Genomic DNA, 15598 nt, shown 5'->3' on the forward strand with positions numbered 1-15598 from the left:
GTTTGAATATATGCATAAGCCCAGCAACAGAAACAGCTACACTGTAGATGTTCCATGCACATTTTGACTTTAATTATTAAAGTGTGATTCTGTATAAGTAACCATGCCTAAGAAATAACACTTTTTTTCAAAATGACTATTGTATGTTATTTTTAAAATGGAAAAAGTAACCTGATTTCAGAATTTGAAGAGTTAAGGCCTTGCTAGAATGATATTCTAACATCATTAAAATTTAATGCTTTGTTCTTGTTAAAGATGTAGTACATGAACATGTGTTCTCTAAAAATGTATAACAATATATAGAAATTTAAAATATCTGTATAAAACAGGATAGAAATTGTCTATTGTCTTTTTTTTTTTTTTGCCTTTTTAAATATTGAGTAGATGATCCCGGCCAGTAGGTACAGGCCTGTGATGGATCCTGTCAGAATACAAATGAAACTTTAAAGTCTGAAAACTTTAAGAAAAATTAAATAATTACATATCCTTTTGTTTGAAATAATCAGAGAAAAGTATTTCTCTCCCTAAAACTTAAACTTTCAGGAACCATTCAGGTTTAGTATAAAGTCTATTTTGAAAACAGTTTAGGGATTTTGTGCTTTTTTTGTACCTTCATAACCCTGTGTAATTGTATTAAAATAGATCAAATAAGACTTAAGAGGCTGGAGCAAAGAGCTCAGCTTCAAAACCCAATTAGCTTGTGGGAATCATGCGCATTTGATGGAGAAGTGGAGATTAACAAGGAGGGGGATGGGCTAATAGGAGTCTTGGACCTTGTTCCCACGTGGGCGGGGATTGTCTTTCACTAAAATGAGGACAGGGAGGCCTGGCCTGCAGTCCATGGGGTCGCAAAGAGTTGGACACGACTGGGCGACTGAACACAACAAAATGAGGAAACGTTTGTAGGAGGGAGAGTTCAGTTTTGTTTCTGAATTGCTTCAGACCAATTCTGTACAGTGAATTGGTCACCGTACATTACTTTAAGCCTAGTGTAGGCAGTTATGAATTTGGGGGTATGAACTTGGGAGAGAAGCCCTAGTTGAAGAGAGAAATTAAGGCAGTCATTAATTTATAGCCTGCCAAAATAATCCTTTTGAGTCACTGGTCTGGATCATTTGACCTATGAGCCCAATTTTTTTTTCTTCTGTAGTTTACAGGCATATTCAAACACCAATTACTCTGATATAATCCTCTGGCCCACCTTATTTATTCTTACAGAAAGAAATTTGGAGTAATCAAGCCATGTTAAAACACTACCTAGTTGAAATTCTTGGAATATGGCCGAGAATAGAAGCGGAGTGCTGGACATTAAAATTTTTCATAAAGATCCAACTGTGATTTACACGTTCAGTAGTTTCCACTGGTTAGTTATTATTGGCAAAGTACTATCAGATTACTATTAAACGGATTGACTTGTTAATCCTCACGACGTTGGGTGGGCACTGAAGTTTTCTCCACGTGAACACAGGAGAGGTGAGGAATTTGCCCCGAAATCACATGAGCCATAATTCCACCTCGCTCCAAGACCCACTTCCCTCATCCAACTCTGCGGTAGTTTTAGCCAAATTTAGTAAGTATCCACAGCTAATGACAGAAATTCCCTTATGCGTTCGCAATCTGTCTTCCCCAAATCCTGAGGGCACTGTATTACTATGTCTTGCACAAGTTTCTGACGTTAATTTGTAGCCTGGACGTGAAGGAGCCGCTGATGACACTCTGTTGCGCTGCCTCTCCCCGCTCTAACCTAATTCCTACCCAGCGGTAGCTGGGGGTAGGCGAGGTCTGGAGAGGTGCTCGCGGGATTCCCGCCGAGCTAGGCCCCTCCCAGACCCCTCCTCCTCACCCAAGATGCACTTGGTTGAAAACAAAATCCCACGTGACTGGCTCTGCTCTCATGCTATCATGGCGTCTCCCAGTGGGAAGGGAGCCCAGGCGCAGGAGGCTCCTGGCTGCGGGCCCCAACCGCTCGCCCGGGACCTGGTAGACTCTGTGGACGACGCGGAGGGGCTGTACGTGGCGGTCGAGCGCTGCCCTCTCTGCAACACCACCCGCCGGCGGCTGACCTGCGCCAAGTGCGTCCAGAGCGGCGATTTCGTCTACTTCGACGGCCGCGACCGCGAAAGGTACGGCAGCCGCCCCTGCGCTATTGTCTTCTCTGGGTGTCTCCACCGGCTCGGAGGCTGGAGCGTGGAGCCGAGTCTGGGCCGCGGAGCCCAGCGAAAAGAGGAGGAGGTAGCGAGGGTAGCTCCTTTGCGCCGGTACTTTGCTCCCAAGGGACGGGGACGGGGATGGAGGCCCGAAGAGGAGAGGTCGCAGTTTCCTCCTAACCCACTCGAGAGGAGCCTGACCTCACGGTGCTTCTGGTACTAGGGAAAAGGAATAGGTGGTACCTGTGGAAAGGTCTTCTCCTATTATTGCCATAGAGTTGGATTCTCGGTACTTTGTTACTCGCTCAAGCAAAAGCTTGGTTTAATCATTATTTTCAAAAGAACATTCATTTTCTAGAGAAGAGGCCAGAAGAGAATCAAATAACTGGTTAAGAGGGATTCGGGCCCTGGTAGTTTGTGTCACAGATTGATCTTGTTATCAGACATCCTTACTCTAATGTGTAAACTAATCTAGCTAGTTTCTCCCCTTTGCAAAGATTGTTTTGAGTGTTAAGGAGTTTGAAGATGTGTTTCCTCTGTTTTAAAAATGCACAGTGGGAGCTGCAAGCCCTTATTAAGAGAATTGAATTTAAGAACACGTTTTGGCCTTGTTTTGACATTTAAACAGAGGCCTACAAGTCCTGGGCTTTCCAGGTGGCTCAGTGGTAAAGAATACACCTGCCATTGCAGGAGCCCCGGGTTCAGTCCCTGGGTGGGGAAGATGCCCTGGAGAAGGAAATGGCAACTCACTCCAGTATTCTTGCCTGGGAAATCCATGGACAGAGGAGCCTGGTGGGGTACAGTCCATGGGGTCACAAAAGAGTTGGACCGACCTAGCGACTAAAACAAGCCCTTGGTTAAATAATTGTAGAATTAGTGTGGTTAGCTGAAAGTTTTCTCAGTCCCAACTTTTGTTTCAATAACTTAGTGACAGTAAGCCAGCTAATATTTTTTAGTGCAAAAGTTCAGATAATAATGCCTTAACAACAACCCAGTAAGTTATTATCCCTAATTTACTGCTAAGGAAGCTGCAGTTTCTTGCCCTGGGTCACACAAATAATAAGGGTAGGGACCAGAATTAAATTCCAGGCAGCCTGAACCCGTATGCCATGCACTTAACCACTGGATTATATAACATCTGTATTTGAAAGTGTTTTTGAGTTTCTGATAGTCTTCTGATCATGAATGGAGTTCATTACTTTTTCTTTTGAGAAGATTTGTATGATATAATCTTTTAGTTCATCATTGTTTTAGTCATTGATGTAGTTGATGAATTTAGAAACTGCTGATGTAATAAGTAATAGCTTTAAGAATTAAAACAGTTTTATTATAAAAATACTAGGTATGAGATGGCAATGTCTTTCGAGGGTCAGTTCTGGATCCTTTTCTCTATATACTTTTTCCTAGATCCATTCCTATAATTTAAATATCATCTATATAAAAAAAAATAAATATCATCTATAGGTTGAAGACTGCCAGACTTGTTTCTCCAACCTAGGCCTTTATTAAATTGAGAAAACAGCTGTTTGCTCTATTTGTATTTAAATTTGTAGTGAGAATCTCCATCTTCATATGGCAAACTGAATTCATGATTATCCATAATAAATCTATTTTTCTCATGCTCATCCCAACCCGGTAAATGATGACCTGATTCTTTGGAACAGGCAAAAAAAGTCTTCCAATCTTCCTTGACTCCTCTCTTAATGCTACCGTATCTTATCCCATCAACAAATCCCATCTGCCATTCAAAACCTAATCGCAGCCCTTTCACTACTTCCTGGTCTGGTCCACCGGAGGATTATTGCTTCTTGAGTCTCTGCTTCTGCCTTTTCTCCTTCATAGTGTAATTTCTCATATTGCATACAGATTAATACCATCCTTCCATTCCTCTGTTCACATCTTCCAGGGGTGTCCTCTTTTACCCAAAGTTTAAAAAAAAAAAAAAAGCCAAAGTCTTTATCCGAAGTTCTATGTCGTTTGTCCCCCAGTTGTTCTCCTATTGCTTTTCTCTTAGCTACTCTGCAAAACATCATGGCCTCCTTGCCAGTACTCAGGCATACTGAGAACACTCCTGCCTCGGTCTTATTCAGCCTGCCAGGAACTCCTTTCTCCTAGGCTTCCAGGCTACTTTCTTTGAATCCGTAGGCCTCTGTTCCTTACAGAGAAACTCTGAGCATTCATTCAATTAAAATAGTAACTTTCTTCCCCACACAATGTGATTTCTTGTTTTCCATAGTACCTATCACCATCTTATGGTTTGCATATTAATTTGTAACTGCCTCTCCAGTGATGTTAGCTCTGTGAAAACAAGACAATTTTGTACTCTGCTATATCCTCATAGTAGAAGCTTAATAAAGATTCATTGAATGACTGAATCAATCTACCCTTCCTTCCCAAATTTAGTCTGATCCTGAACTACTTCATTATTATACATCATGACCCGTTTGTTACTTAAACCAGAAACCTGGGCGTTGTCCTAGCTTTTTCCTTTTTTTCTTATTCCACATATCCAAATCATTGACAGGTATAATTTGATCTGCTTCAGAGTAGATCTTGCATCTGTCTACTTCTAGTCCAGACTGCTGTCATTTCTTTCCTGGCCACTACTTTGTTTTCTTTCTTTTACACGTACAGCTACTCCCTAGCCATCCTCTGGCCCTCACACAACAGCCACAGTAGAGATGTAAATCAGATAATCTCACTGTTTTGCTTAAACCTTTCAGTGTTTTTTTCACTTTATAGAAAACAAAATTCAAACTTTTTACTGTGCTTATTAAGCCCTATGTGATCTGGCTACTGCCTACCTTCTAATTTTGGCTATAAGGTTGAGTTTAAAATGTGATCTTTGGATTCAAGCTGCATTGAATTGAATCCAAGCTCCACCACTTGTTATGTGATTTTGAAGTTTCATAGGTTTCTGGTAGTACTTACATAAGAGCATGCACTGAATTACTTAACATAATGTCTAGCATGTATTAAGCACTCAAAAAGTAAACTCTCCCCACATTCCCTCATGTTCACAGCTCAGTAATTGGGCTTTCTCTCACATCCTCAAACACATGGAACTCTTCCATCCAGGGGCCTTTTTCTATACTATTCCCTCTGCCTGGAACACTGTTCCTCCTGATTGGCATTTTGCCTTTCATGTCTCAACTTAAATGCACTTCCTCAGCGAGACTTTGCCTGACCTTCACTAAGGTAGGTCCCCACTTCCATCTCTCCTCCCATTTCTGTCACAGTACTCAATTCTTTCATGGTATTGAGCATGATAAGTGGTGTCACTTATCTGCGGAAGGTAACTGCATCCAGAATGTATCAGTAGTTCCACACAGGAGTGAATTCTGCTTTTGTTCAATCCCATCCTGGTGGTTAGTGCAGCGCTGGGCAGGAACATAATAAGCAGATTGTTGAAGGAAATGGTAAAGGCGGGACCATTTTAGAAACGGAAATATGAATTATTTTCAGGACAGGGATGTGTTACAGTGGATTTCTTTTTATGACGAAGCAGAAAGATGAAAAATAAATACCAGGATCGTTCAGAATTTAGAATTGAAAAAGAAAGTTAAGGTTTGGGGATAAGAGAGCTTCACTTCACCTTCAATCATCCCCTTTTCTGAAGTGTGTATTTCTAAAGAAGAGGAGTTTGCTTGTTTGTTTTCCTTCATTCCCTAACCAGTGTCCAGCATGTAGTAGGATGCAAGAATCTCTTGAGACCCAGGACCCTGTCCTGATGGCCAGATCAGTTTTAATGAGCTCATTGGGTACAGTTATTGGCGTGAAATATTCCAGCAGATAAGAGAAAGGCAGATTTCTGCTCTCGAGGATTTGCACTGACTACTAATAAGCCTTAGATATCTTGGGCCAAAGGTTGGTTGTGAGATATTCTCTGGTCTTCAGTATTTATGAAAAATTTTGTATTCTGTGCTTTACTTTCAGACCCTTTTTCCCCCTCTTACTTTATGAGAAAACTCACTGACTGGGAAACCACTTGGAAATAAAATATGGAAGCTTCAGCATGATTTAAATACCCTTGTTTAACCCCTGGTTCTTTTCAGTAAGTCACCCAGATTAGCTGTGCCTGCAAGGATCTTGAATGTGATGTACATATCAAAGTTCCTATAAATGTAGATTTTTTTTCAGGTTTCATTAATAGACTAGCTGAATATACAGGTTCTAATGGTTTAGCAGTTCAAGGAAAATTCAATATTAAAGAATAAATGTGTCTCCTAATAATTCTTTTGACTTCTAAGAAGGGAACATGCATCTTTATGTAGTTTTGTGGACAGTATGAGTTTGGCAGTTAGATTGATTGAAAAATACTTGAACTTGCTAGTTTTGGTTTTTATTTTTGGTTATTATTCAGTGGGACACTTCCTTATAGCCTTGGTACCCTCATCAGCACTATCCTTTCCTCACCTCCCACCTCGGCCCAGTCCTGAGACACTGCCCACATCTCTGCTTTCGCGTCTGTCTTTTGACTTGTTTGCTTCCTTCAGAGATGAAGAGGAATGATTTTAAGCTATACTCTCAACACCATCTTCTTTGAATCTTGTACCAGAGAACATTTTAAAATTGCAGGTCTTTTAACAGGAAAGTAGTTTTCTGGATTAAACCTTTATCTGGTACTAGAAATAACACTGTTACCCAACAGATAACTGACAAGTTGAAATAATCTTTCCACTCAAAACTTGAAAAAATTGCTTACCAGTTTATGATAGGGGGTAAGAATGAGACAGGGGGGATAATCTGAGGATACCCAGGAACCTCTACATGCTGGTTTAGAAACCAGTTATTTTAAAGTGTGGATCAAAAAAAAAAAGGCATTTTGTGAGTAGATGGATATTGCTTTCATAAGTACACAGCATTAGGAGTGATACAGCACTCCTTTCACTGATGAGTTTTAGGCATTGAGGACTACATTTTTACCACAAAACAGAAATATGGGCCCCGGACAAATTGAGAAGTGGGATAGAGGACAAGCAAGAAATTTTAGACGTTACTGAAGATTTTGAGAGGAAGATGCATCCTAAAAACTACTCTTGAGACATTTCTATTCCCCTCCAGTATCTTTTTGGTTGTCAGTCCTTAGCTTATAAAAGTTTGTTTTCACGAGGATTCGGTTCTGGACCCACATCTGTGTACCCCACTCAGCAGAATAAAAGCTCCATAGGTACCTGGACTCCCATCTTGAGACAAGAGTTTAATCAACCTGCTCACTTCGGTTATCTCTTTCAGGAAAGGTCACAGCTCCCATCCCATGTAGCTTATTAATTGTATTTACAACAATACATGTGGATCTCCTCAGAAAGTATAATTCTTGTTTCAATCAGTATCACTGGCTACTCTTAACCATTATGTGTACCCTTCAGAATTTGTAAAAGGATTTCACAAGTATTGTCTCATTTGTTCCCTGGTAACAAAACCATGAGTTATTAACCTGTTTTTAAGATGAGGAAGCTCAGAGTAGTTGTGCCTTACTTACTGCTGGGCTATGTTAATTCTTACATTGACCTCCAGATCTGAAATACATACATACATTTAATACATTAGGAGGATTAAGTGCAAAATCACTGATTGCAACGAAGAAAAGGGAAACTAGCCTGTATTGCCTGTTAAGTGCCTGTACCTGATGCTTTCACATTTATCTTATTTAATCCCTATAATCAAGTAGGATAATCATTATTTTCATTTTACAAGTGAGGAACTAAACAGTGCTCTGTCTGTATTTTCTACTAATGACTTAACCTTCATTCCTGCCAGTGGAGTATGTTTTTGCTACAGTTAAGCCTTGAACAACAGGGGTTAATTCATCTATAATTTATAGTCAGCCCTCTTTTTATCTGTGGTTGCTCTGCACCCACAGATTGAATCAACTTCAGACCGTGTGGTACTGTAGTATTTACAATTGATGAAACCCACATTGTTGAAGTTGTGTATTTTCTCATACTTTAAATACTCTAACATAGGATAAGGACTGTGTTTTTTCATATTGCATTTGTCCATAAACGTCATACCCTTGAATGCCTAAAAGAATTTAAGGGAGAAAAATGTGAATGCTAGTAATTTTTGCTGTGTTATTGATAGTATCCTAGTTCAAGAAATACTCCGTTCTTTAACCCTTTCTGCTTGTATAATAGAGATTGCTATGCTCTTTTCCAAGAAAATTTGTGCTCTTTCTTACCTGATAAGTCTCACTGCCTTATTTCTAGAGCCAGAATCATCAACTCTTCACCAAACCTGTGTCCAAATCGGAGCTGGGGGAAATTCCCCCCAACTGATTTGAAAGCTGTCAGTGCTTATTTTCTCCTTTCAGATTTAAGAAACCCAAGGAATATAAGGGTTGACTAATTCTTAAGGCCCTCAATTGCATATTTGAAAGTTTTGTGGGGTTGTTCTGTTTGCCTTTCTTAAAATACAGGAATAGTGTTTCTTGGACTTCTCTGTTGCTGTAACCCTAGGCACAAGTGAATGTGAAGCGCTAGGATGAGGGGAAGGACTGGGCGGCGATGGAAGGTGAGACTTATTTTATGAAAGGCACCTAGTCAGTGCTCAGCAAGATGTAGTCGATGGTCTAACGGTGTTACTGATCATCTCGCACAGAATTAATAGGACTCCTGATAGGGTGCGTGCCTGGGTGCTGCTTTCCCGCTCTCATGGGACAGACTTAGGTGACCAGTCCTGCTTGTGGCCAGATCCACTCAGTCACCCAGGACGATCTGTGGCCATGGCGCAGCGTGGAGCGATGGCGGCTCACACTTGTAACTGATCCTCGTCACCCTGCTGTCCCCCTGGTCTGGTGAAGTTCTCTGGGGCAGGACAGATTAAGTTCTTAGCTTGTGAAACAGCAGAATCTCCTCTGCCTGTAATGCCTTCCTTCCCTTAGTAGGGCCACCTCTAACCCATCCTCAAGTGGCAGCTCAGGCAGACGTGACTCCAGAACCTGAGTTGGGTTGTGTACCGTCTCTTGGATTGATAGCACCAGACTGTGTGTGACCGCCTGCTCCTGGTTCTCACCAGTCTCTATCACAGGGGCATGGTTTAAAGTTGACTTAAGGGAATCCTTTTTTAGGGGGGAGAAAAGCTAATACAAGTCTGGAGGAATTTGGTAAATAACACAAAAGACATTTTTAAATTGGGAAAGAAAATATTAAAAAAGTGTTTAAAAGCCCTGATGCATGCATGGTACAGGTTCACTGGCAGATTCCTTTCAGAAAACAATGCAAAACTATAGAGCCATCCAGCAACAAGAAAATGAATAAATGTATCTGCACAAAATTTTGGAATTTTTGCAGAGCAGAACCATAATAGTCACTAAGAAAATTGAGAAAGAATTTCAAGATGTATGAAAGGAAAATCACTAATTTTCCTAATAACCCTTTAAAAAAACTATAGAAAAGTGAACAAAGGACATAGAATAACAAATGAAAAGTAGCCAATAAGAAATAATGAAGAAAGGCAAGTAAATGAGTTGTAAACTATCTTTGAAGGAAGGGAGTGGGAAGCCAGGCATGTTAGTAAAGAATAAAAAGTGCAGAGCTGAGAGCATGAGAACAGGCTGGTGGGATTGGAAATATTGTATGAAATGATTTCAGAAGAAATTTAAAGATAACTGCCAGATGTTTGCATACGAATATCTGACCTAGCAGTTTATTTGTAAGAATTTCCTGTAGAGAAACCTAAAAGCTTAAAAGATTTGTGCACCAGGATATTCATTTCTAACATTATTGATAGTAGTGTAAATTTGGAAGCAATGGCAGTGTTCCTCAGCAGGAGTTTCTGTGAATAAGTTACATGATGTCCATTCAGTGAAATTCTATAATGAGACACGTCTTTATGTTCTGACGTGGAAAAAGATAGAAAACATTTTATGTAATAACCCAGCTTGAAAGACAGTGTATAAAATAAAATATGCGTTTCCCCCTTCTCCTTTTTTCTTTTCCTTCCCTAACCTATCTCCACGAGTCCTGGACTGGAAAATGCAGAGAATGGACGAGGTGCTGGTGAGCAGTTGGCTTGCTGACCAGGCACATTCCTTGATACCATCTGCTCTTTTGCTCTGCTCACACTACCTGTTTTCTCATTTCCTTCATGAAGAGTGACATGACTCCTGATGCGTTCTGTACAGGAGGAATTGCCATCTCCTGTTTGTTATTCCTGCTGCCATCTGTATTTTTGTGTTTTAAGTTTGGGTTTCTTTCTAACAACCCAGGAGAACTAACCAGCCTGATACAAAGCTGGACAGTGTCATCATCCCAATTTGTGTTAGTGCAAAGTGGAATCTTTACAACAGACCTGAAAGGAGCACTTTGATAGCCTTTGAAAGCAGGATTTTCTCCTTCATGTCAGCCCTTTGTTGACACAGGTTGATGAATCTTGTGAGTTTGTCATCTCCTTTCAGGTGATCAAGAGCATGAATCACGCGTTACCTCAGTAAGGGAGAAGTAAATACCACATTTGTTTCTCATTTTCAGTATAAGGAATGGAAGCATATCACAAGTGCCATGTCTGGCACACAGCCAGTTGCAGAAAATGAATGATTAGATTTCTTAACGTTCTGTAAAGTGCTCTGTAGTAAGCTGCAGGCACATAGTAAAAGCCTGATAAATTATTTGGTGAACCTATGAATTTGTCCACATTCTACATTGGTTTCTGAGTTTTCTAATGGTTCCTGTAGTCACCACCTCACTGGCCTTTGCAGTACTACCCAGTACTCTGTGCAATGATGCTGCATATCTGTGCATCCAGTAAAGTGGCCTCCAGCCATATGTAGCTGTTGAAATGTGAGAGTGTCACTGAGAAAGTGAATTTTTAATTTAATTTTAATTTAGCCACTTATGTATATAATTCTGTCACATATAATATTGTCTGATTTCCTTTCTTGTTTAATATATGTGGTACATTTTCAGTGACTATGAAATGGCAGAGTCATAATTAGGGCATTTTATCCCTTCCATTTAGAAGTAGATATCTGGGGATATTTCAGATGTGGGATTATAAAAATAGTGTGTTAGACTTCTGTGTCTGGATTATTTCAAGGAAGAGATTTTTAGGGCTGTTATGGTTCTGGTTTTATGTTACGATTCTGTTGAATTGTTTTCATTTAGACTGGGAAATCAGGAGATAGCCAAAAGCCTAATTCTGGACTCCATACCATGTTACCATGGTGGGTAACATTACCTTTATTTCTTTGAAAGCAGTTAATAAGCCACTGTTAGCTCAATTCAAAATCATTGCATGATATTCAGTTCAGTTCAGTCGCTCAGTCATGTCTTACTCTTTGTGACCCATGGACTGTAGCACGCCTGGCTTCCCTGTCCATCACCAACTCCTGGAGCTTGCTCAAACTGATGTCCATCAAGTCGGTAATGCCATCCAGCCATCTCATCCTCTATCATCCCCTTCTCCTCCTGCCTTCAGTCTTTCCCAGCATCAGGGTCTTTTCTAATGAGTCAGTTCTTCGTATCCTGTGGCCAAAGTATTGGAGCTTCAGCTTCAAAATCAGTTCTTCCAGTAAATATTCAGGACTGCTTTCTTTTAGAACTGGTTTGATCTCCTTGCAGTCCAAGGGACTCTCAAGAGTCTTCTCTAACACCACAGGTCAAAAGCATCAATTCTTTGGCACTCAGCTTTCTTTATGATCCAGTTCTCACATCCGTACATGACTACTAGAGAAACCATAGCTTTGACTAGATGGACCTTTGTCGGCATAGTAATAATCTCTCTGCTTTTTAATATGCTGTCCAGGTTGGTAATAGCTTTCCATCCAAGGAGCAAGCGTCTTTTAATTTCATGACTGCAGTCACCGTCTGCAGTGATTTTGGAGCCCCCCAAAAAGGTAGTCTGTCACTGTTTTCATTGTTTCCCCATCTATTTGCCATGAAGTGATGGGACCAGATGCCATGATCTTAGTTTTTTGAATGTTGAGTTTTAAGCCAACTTTTTCACTCCTCTTTCACTTTGATCTTTAATTCTTCTTCATTTTCTAACATAAGGGTGGTGTCATCTGCATATCTGAGGTTATTGATATTTCTCCCACCAACCTTGATTTCAGCTTGTGCTTCATCCAGTCTGGCATTTCGCATGATGTACTCTGCACATAGGTTAAATAAGCAGAGTGACTATATACAGCTTTGATGTACTCCTTTCCCAATTTGAACCAGTCTGTTGCATGTTATTACTCATGCATTTTTTAAAAATTTTTCTTATTTTGAGGAAGAGATTATTTTACTATTATTTTAAGGAAGAGACTTTTAGGGCCATTATGGTCACATGTTAGGTACTCAGTAGCCATATATGCCTGATGGCTGCTGTGTTGAACAGCACAGATCTAGAAGATTTGACTATCACTGCTTGCCACCTTCAGCTGGTTAATGCTTATAGAACTCTGTACCCAGGAACTATAAAATATACATTCTTTCAAGTGCACATGGAACTTTCACCGAGGCGAGCACATCATATGCAAGGCCATAAGACAGTCTCAGATTACAAGATTGAAATCTCATGTATTCTGGGACCACGTCAGAGTTAAAGTAGAAAAATAACAGTAAGTTACCTAAAAAGCTGGTATATCTGGAAGTTGAGTGATACACTTATGAATAGATTCTTGATCAGAGGGAATTTTACAGAAAATTAGAAATTTCAAACTAAATGATAAAATACAGCAGTTCAAAAATGTTAAGGGTTTAGCTTAAGCAATACTCGGGTGGAAATTTGTAACTTAAGGAGAGGCTTAAATTTTGATGATTGAAATTTTTACCTTACACTCCAAAAAATAAAAAAAAGCAAACTAAATCCCTAATAACGTAGCAGGAAGAAAATAAAAATAAGGGTAGAACACTGACAAATATAAAAAATGATCTGTGATGTGATATTCTTTCCTTTTAACTTTATTAATAATAGTGACTTGCTAGCCGTAATGCCTAGCAATAAATTTAGTGAGAAAAAATTGGACATTACTTTGCCAACAAAGGTCCATCTAGTCGAAGCTCTGGTTTTTCCAGTAGTCATGTATGAATGTGAGAGTTGGACTATAAAAAAAAGCTGAGCACCAAAGAATTGATGGCTTTTGAACTATGGTGTTGGAGAAGACTCTTGAGAATCCCTTGAACAGCAGGGAGATCCAACCAGTCAATCCTAAAGGAAATCATCCCTAAATATTCATTGAAAGGACTGATGCTGAAGCTGAAACTCCAGTAGTCTGGCCACCTGATGTGAAGAACTGACTCATGTGAAAAGACCCTGATGCTGGGAAAGATTGAAGGTGGGAGGACAAGGGAATGACAGAGGATAAGATGGTTGGATGGCATCATGGACTCAGTGAACATGAGTTTGAGCAAACTCCAGGAGTTAGTGATGGACAGGGAGGCCTGACGTGCTGCAGTCCATGGGGTCGCAGAGTTGGAGACGACTGAGCGACTGAACTGAACTGAGGCACCAATTTATAGATGAGAGCAGGGTTCAGTTAAGTTTAATAATGATGATTATTTATAATGGGGGCCTCAGTTTCCTTGGATTCAAACTCACTTTAGTGCTCTGATTTGCCTGTTTTGGAATATAATTTAACCTAGGCATGAAGAAACCTATAGACATATATTTATAAATCCATGAAAGAGTTTTAAAGCTGAGAATATGAACCTAGTTTTAAGTAACCTAGTTTTAAGTAAAATGGTAGGCAGCCACATGCATCCCATCGAGAAGATATGTTTGGACAGTGACATTTCTGAATGAGTCTGCAGAAATGATTGGCTCTCAGGAATTTACATAATCTCATTTGACTGGAAAAAAAATGAACATTTAAATAAAATACTGCATTTTTTTCTTACAGGTTTATAGACAAGAAGGAAAGGTTAAGCCAGCTTAAGAGCAAGCAAGAAGAATTTCAAAAAGAGTGAGTTTTCATTTTGCTTTCTAATTTGTGGGGGTTATCTGGTCACCACATGGTTTATTTCAGTGCTGTGGTACGCAGATATGTGGGTTGCTAATTTATTGAATTTAGGATACAGATCTCAACATGTGAAGAGCACTGTATCTGGGAGAAACCAAAATACGAGATTTTGGAAAAATCGGGTTTCTGGAAAACAGTGGGCTCAAACATGGTGCCTGGTTAACAGCAGGCACAGTGACTGAATGGGTGAATCGGAGAGTGACCCTGTAAATGGGTCCAGTAGAGAAAGCGTATTGCACTGGTGGTGGTGGCTCGTGTGGGACGTTATTGCTTCTCTTTGTCTTTGTTCTTCTGTATGAGGGTTTTGCAAAGTGTGGTCTCTAGATCATCTACATAAGATTAAATTAACTTGGTGTTCTGGTTAAAAATGTAGATTCTCGGAGTCTATCCTCAGATATTCTGATTCAGTAGGTCTGAGGGGAGGCCCAGAAATCTGAGTATTAACAAGCACCCCTGACAAATCTCTCATCCTCTGGATTTGGAAATTATCCTGTAGAACCTTTTGTCCCAAATTGGTCCAGTCACTGTTCTCCATCCAGACCCCAGACGTGATTAATACATTTATGAGCAGATGAACTCCAGAGATGCCCTGCATTAGAGAAACCTGCTTGGATTTATTTTACTTGGTCATTTCTCTGACTTCCTCTAACATAGAAACTTAACTTTTTTCCTATAGAACACTTCATTCTATAGCACAAATTTTAGCCTACACTGACTTGTGCCATTTTAAAGTGGGGGAACTGATGATAGCATTTTGGATCATGAATTATCTTACGTTGTTGTTGGATTGCTACGTTGTGTTCAACTGTTTGTGACCCCATAGACTGCAGCTCACCAGGCTTCTCTGCCCTAATTATCTCCCAGAGTTTGCTCAGACTCATGTGCATTGAGTCGGTGATGCCACCCGACCATTTCATCCTCTGTCACCCCCTTCTCCTTTTGCCTTCAATCTTTTCCAACATCAGGGTCTCGTTATTATTACTTACGACTGATGGAAATTATTGATTATGATGGAGAGCAAAGGCGATGGCTGTTATGGAAGTTTCTTGCATTTACACAAATACAAAAGTGCCATACTAAAAGTGCAGAAGGAAGCAGGTGAGGAAAGAATTGCAGAAAGCAGGGGATTTGGAAAACATTTTTAAATACTTATACCCCACTTTGGTATATCCAGAGTTTTCTAAGACCTTATTTTAAAAAGTTGTTGATTTTGCATTTTTGAGCTTTACCAATTTTATTATTTTAAGAGCTTATTCCTTTATCTCTTCTCCAAACAGAGTATTAAAAGCTATGGAAGGAAAATGGATGACAGATCAATTGGTAAGAATAAGAAGTATTTAAATAATATTCTTTAAACTTGAGGTTAGATGTTTTTAAATTGGCAGAACTTAAAAAATGATTTTGAACTTAAATTTATTTGTGATCATTTTTTGGTAGTTCTCTGTGAATGTATTTCTAGTGCAGGCTTCTCACATATTTCATTTAGATACCAAAAACAGGGTATTGG

The 15598-nt window shown here is 39.8% G+C and overlaps 1 protein-coding gene across 1 annotated transcript in view; it reads left to right on the forward strand.

Moving 5' to 3' along the window:
- The first annotated feature begins 1881 nt into the window (after positions 1-1881).
- ATG14 (autophagy related 14) overlaps positions 1882-15598 on the forward strand; it is a 36945-nt gene continuing 23228 nt past the window's right edge. The window contains exons 1-3 of the mRNA XM_005905044.3: positions 1882-2123; positions 13972-14034; positions 15369-15411. Coding sequence (XP_005905106.1) covers positions 1903-2123; positions 13972-14034; positions 15369-15411 — 327 coding nt within the window. The 5' untranslated portion in view covers positions 1882-1902. The remainder of the gene's footprint in view (positions 2124-13971; positions 14035-15368; positions 15412-15598) is intronic.

The sequence above is a fragment of the Bos mutus genome, chromosome 10 (assembly GCF_027580195.1).
Source record: "Bos mutus isolate GX-2022 chromosome 10, NWIPB_WYAK_1.1, whole genome shotgun sequence".
Classification (NCBI taxonomy): domain Eukaryota; kingdom Metazoa; phylum Chordata; class Mammalia; order Artiodactyla; family Bovidae; genus Bos; species Bos mutus.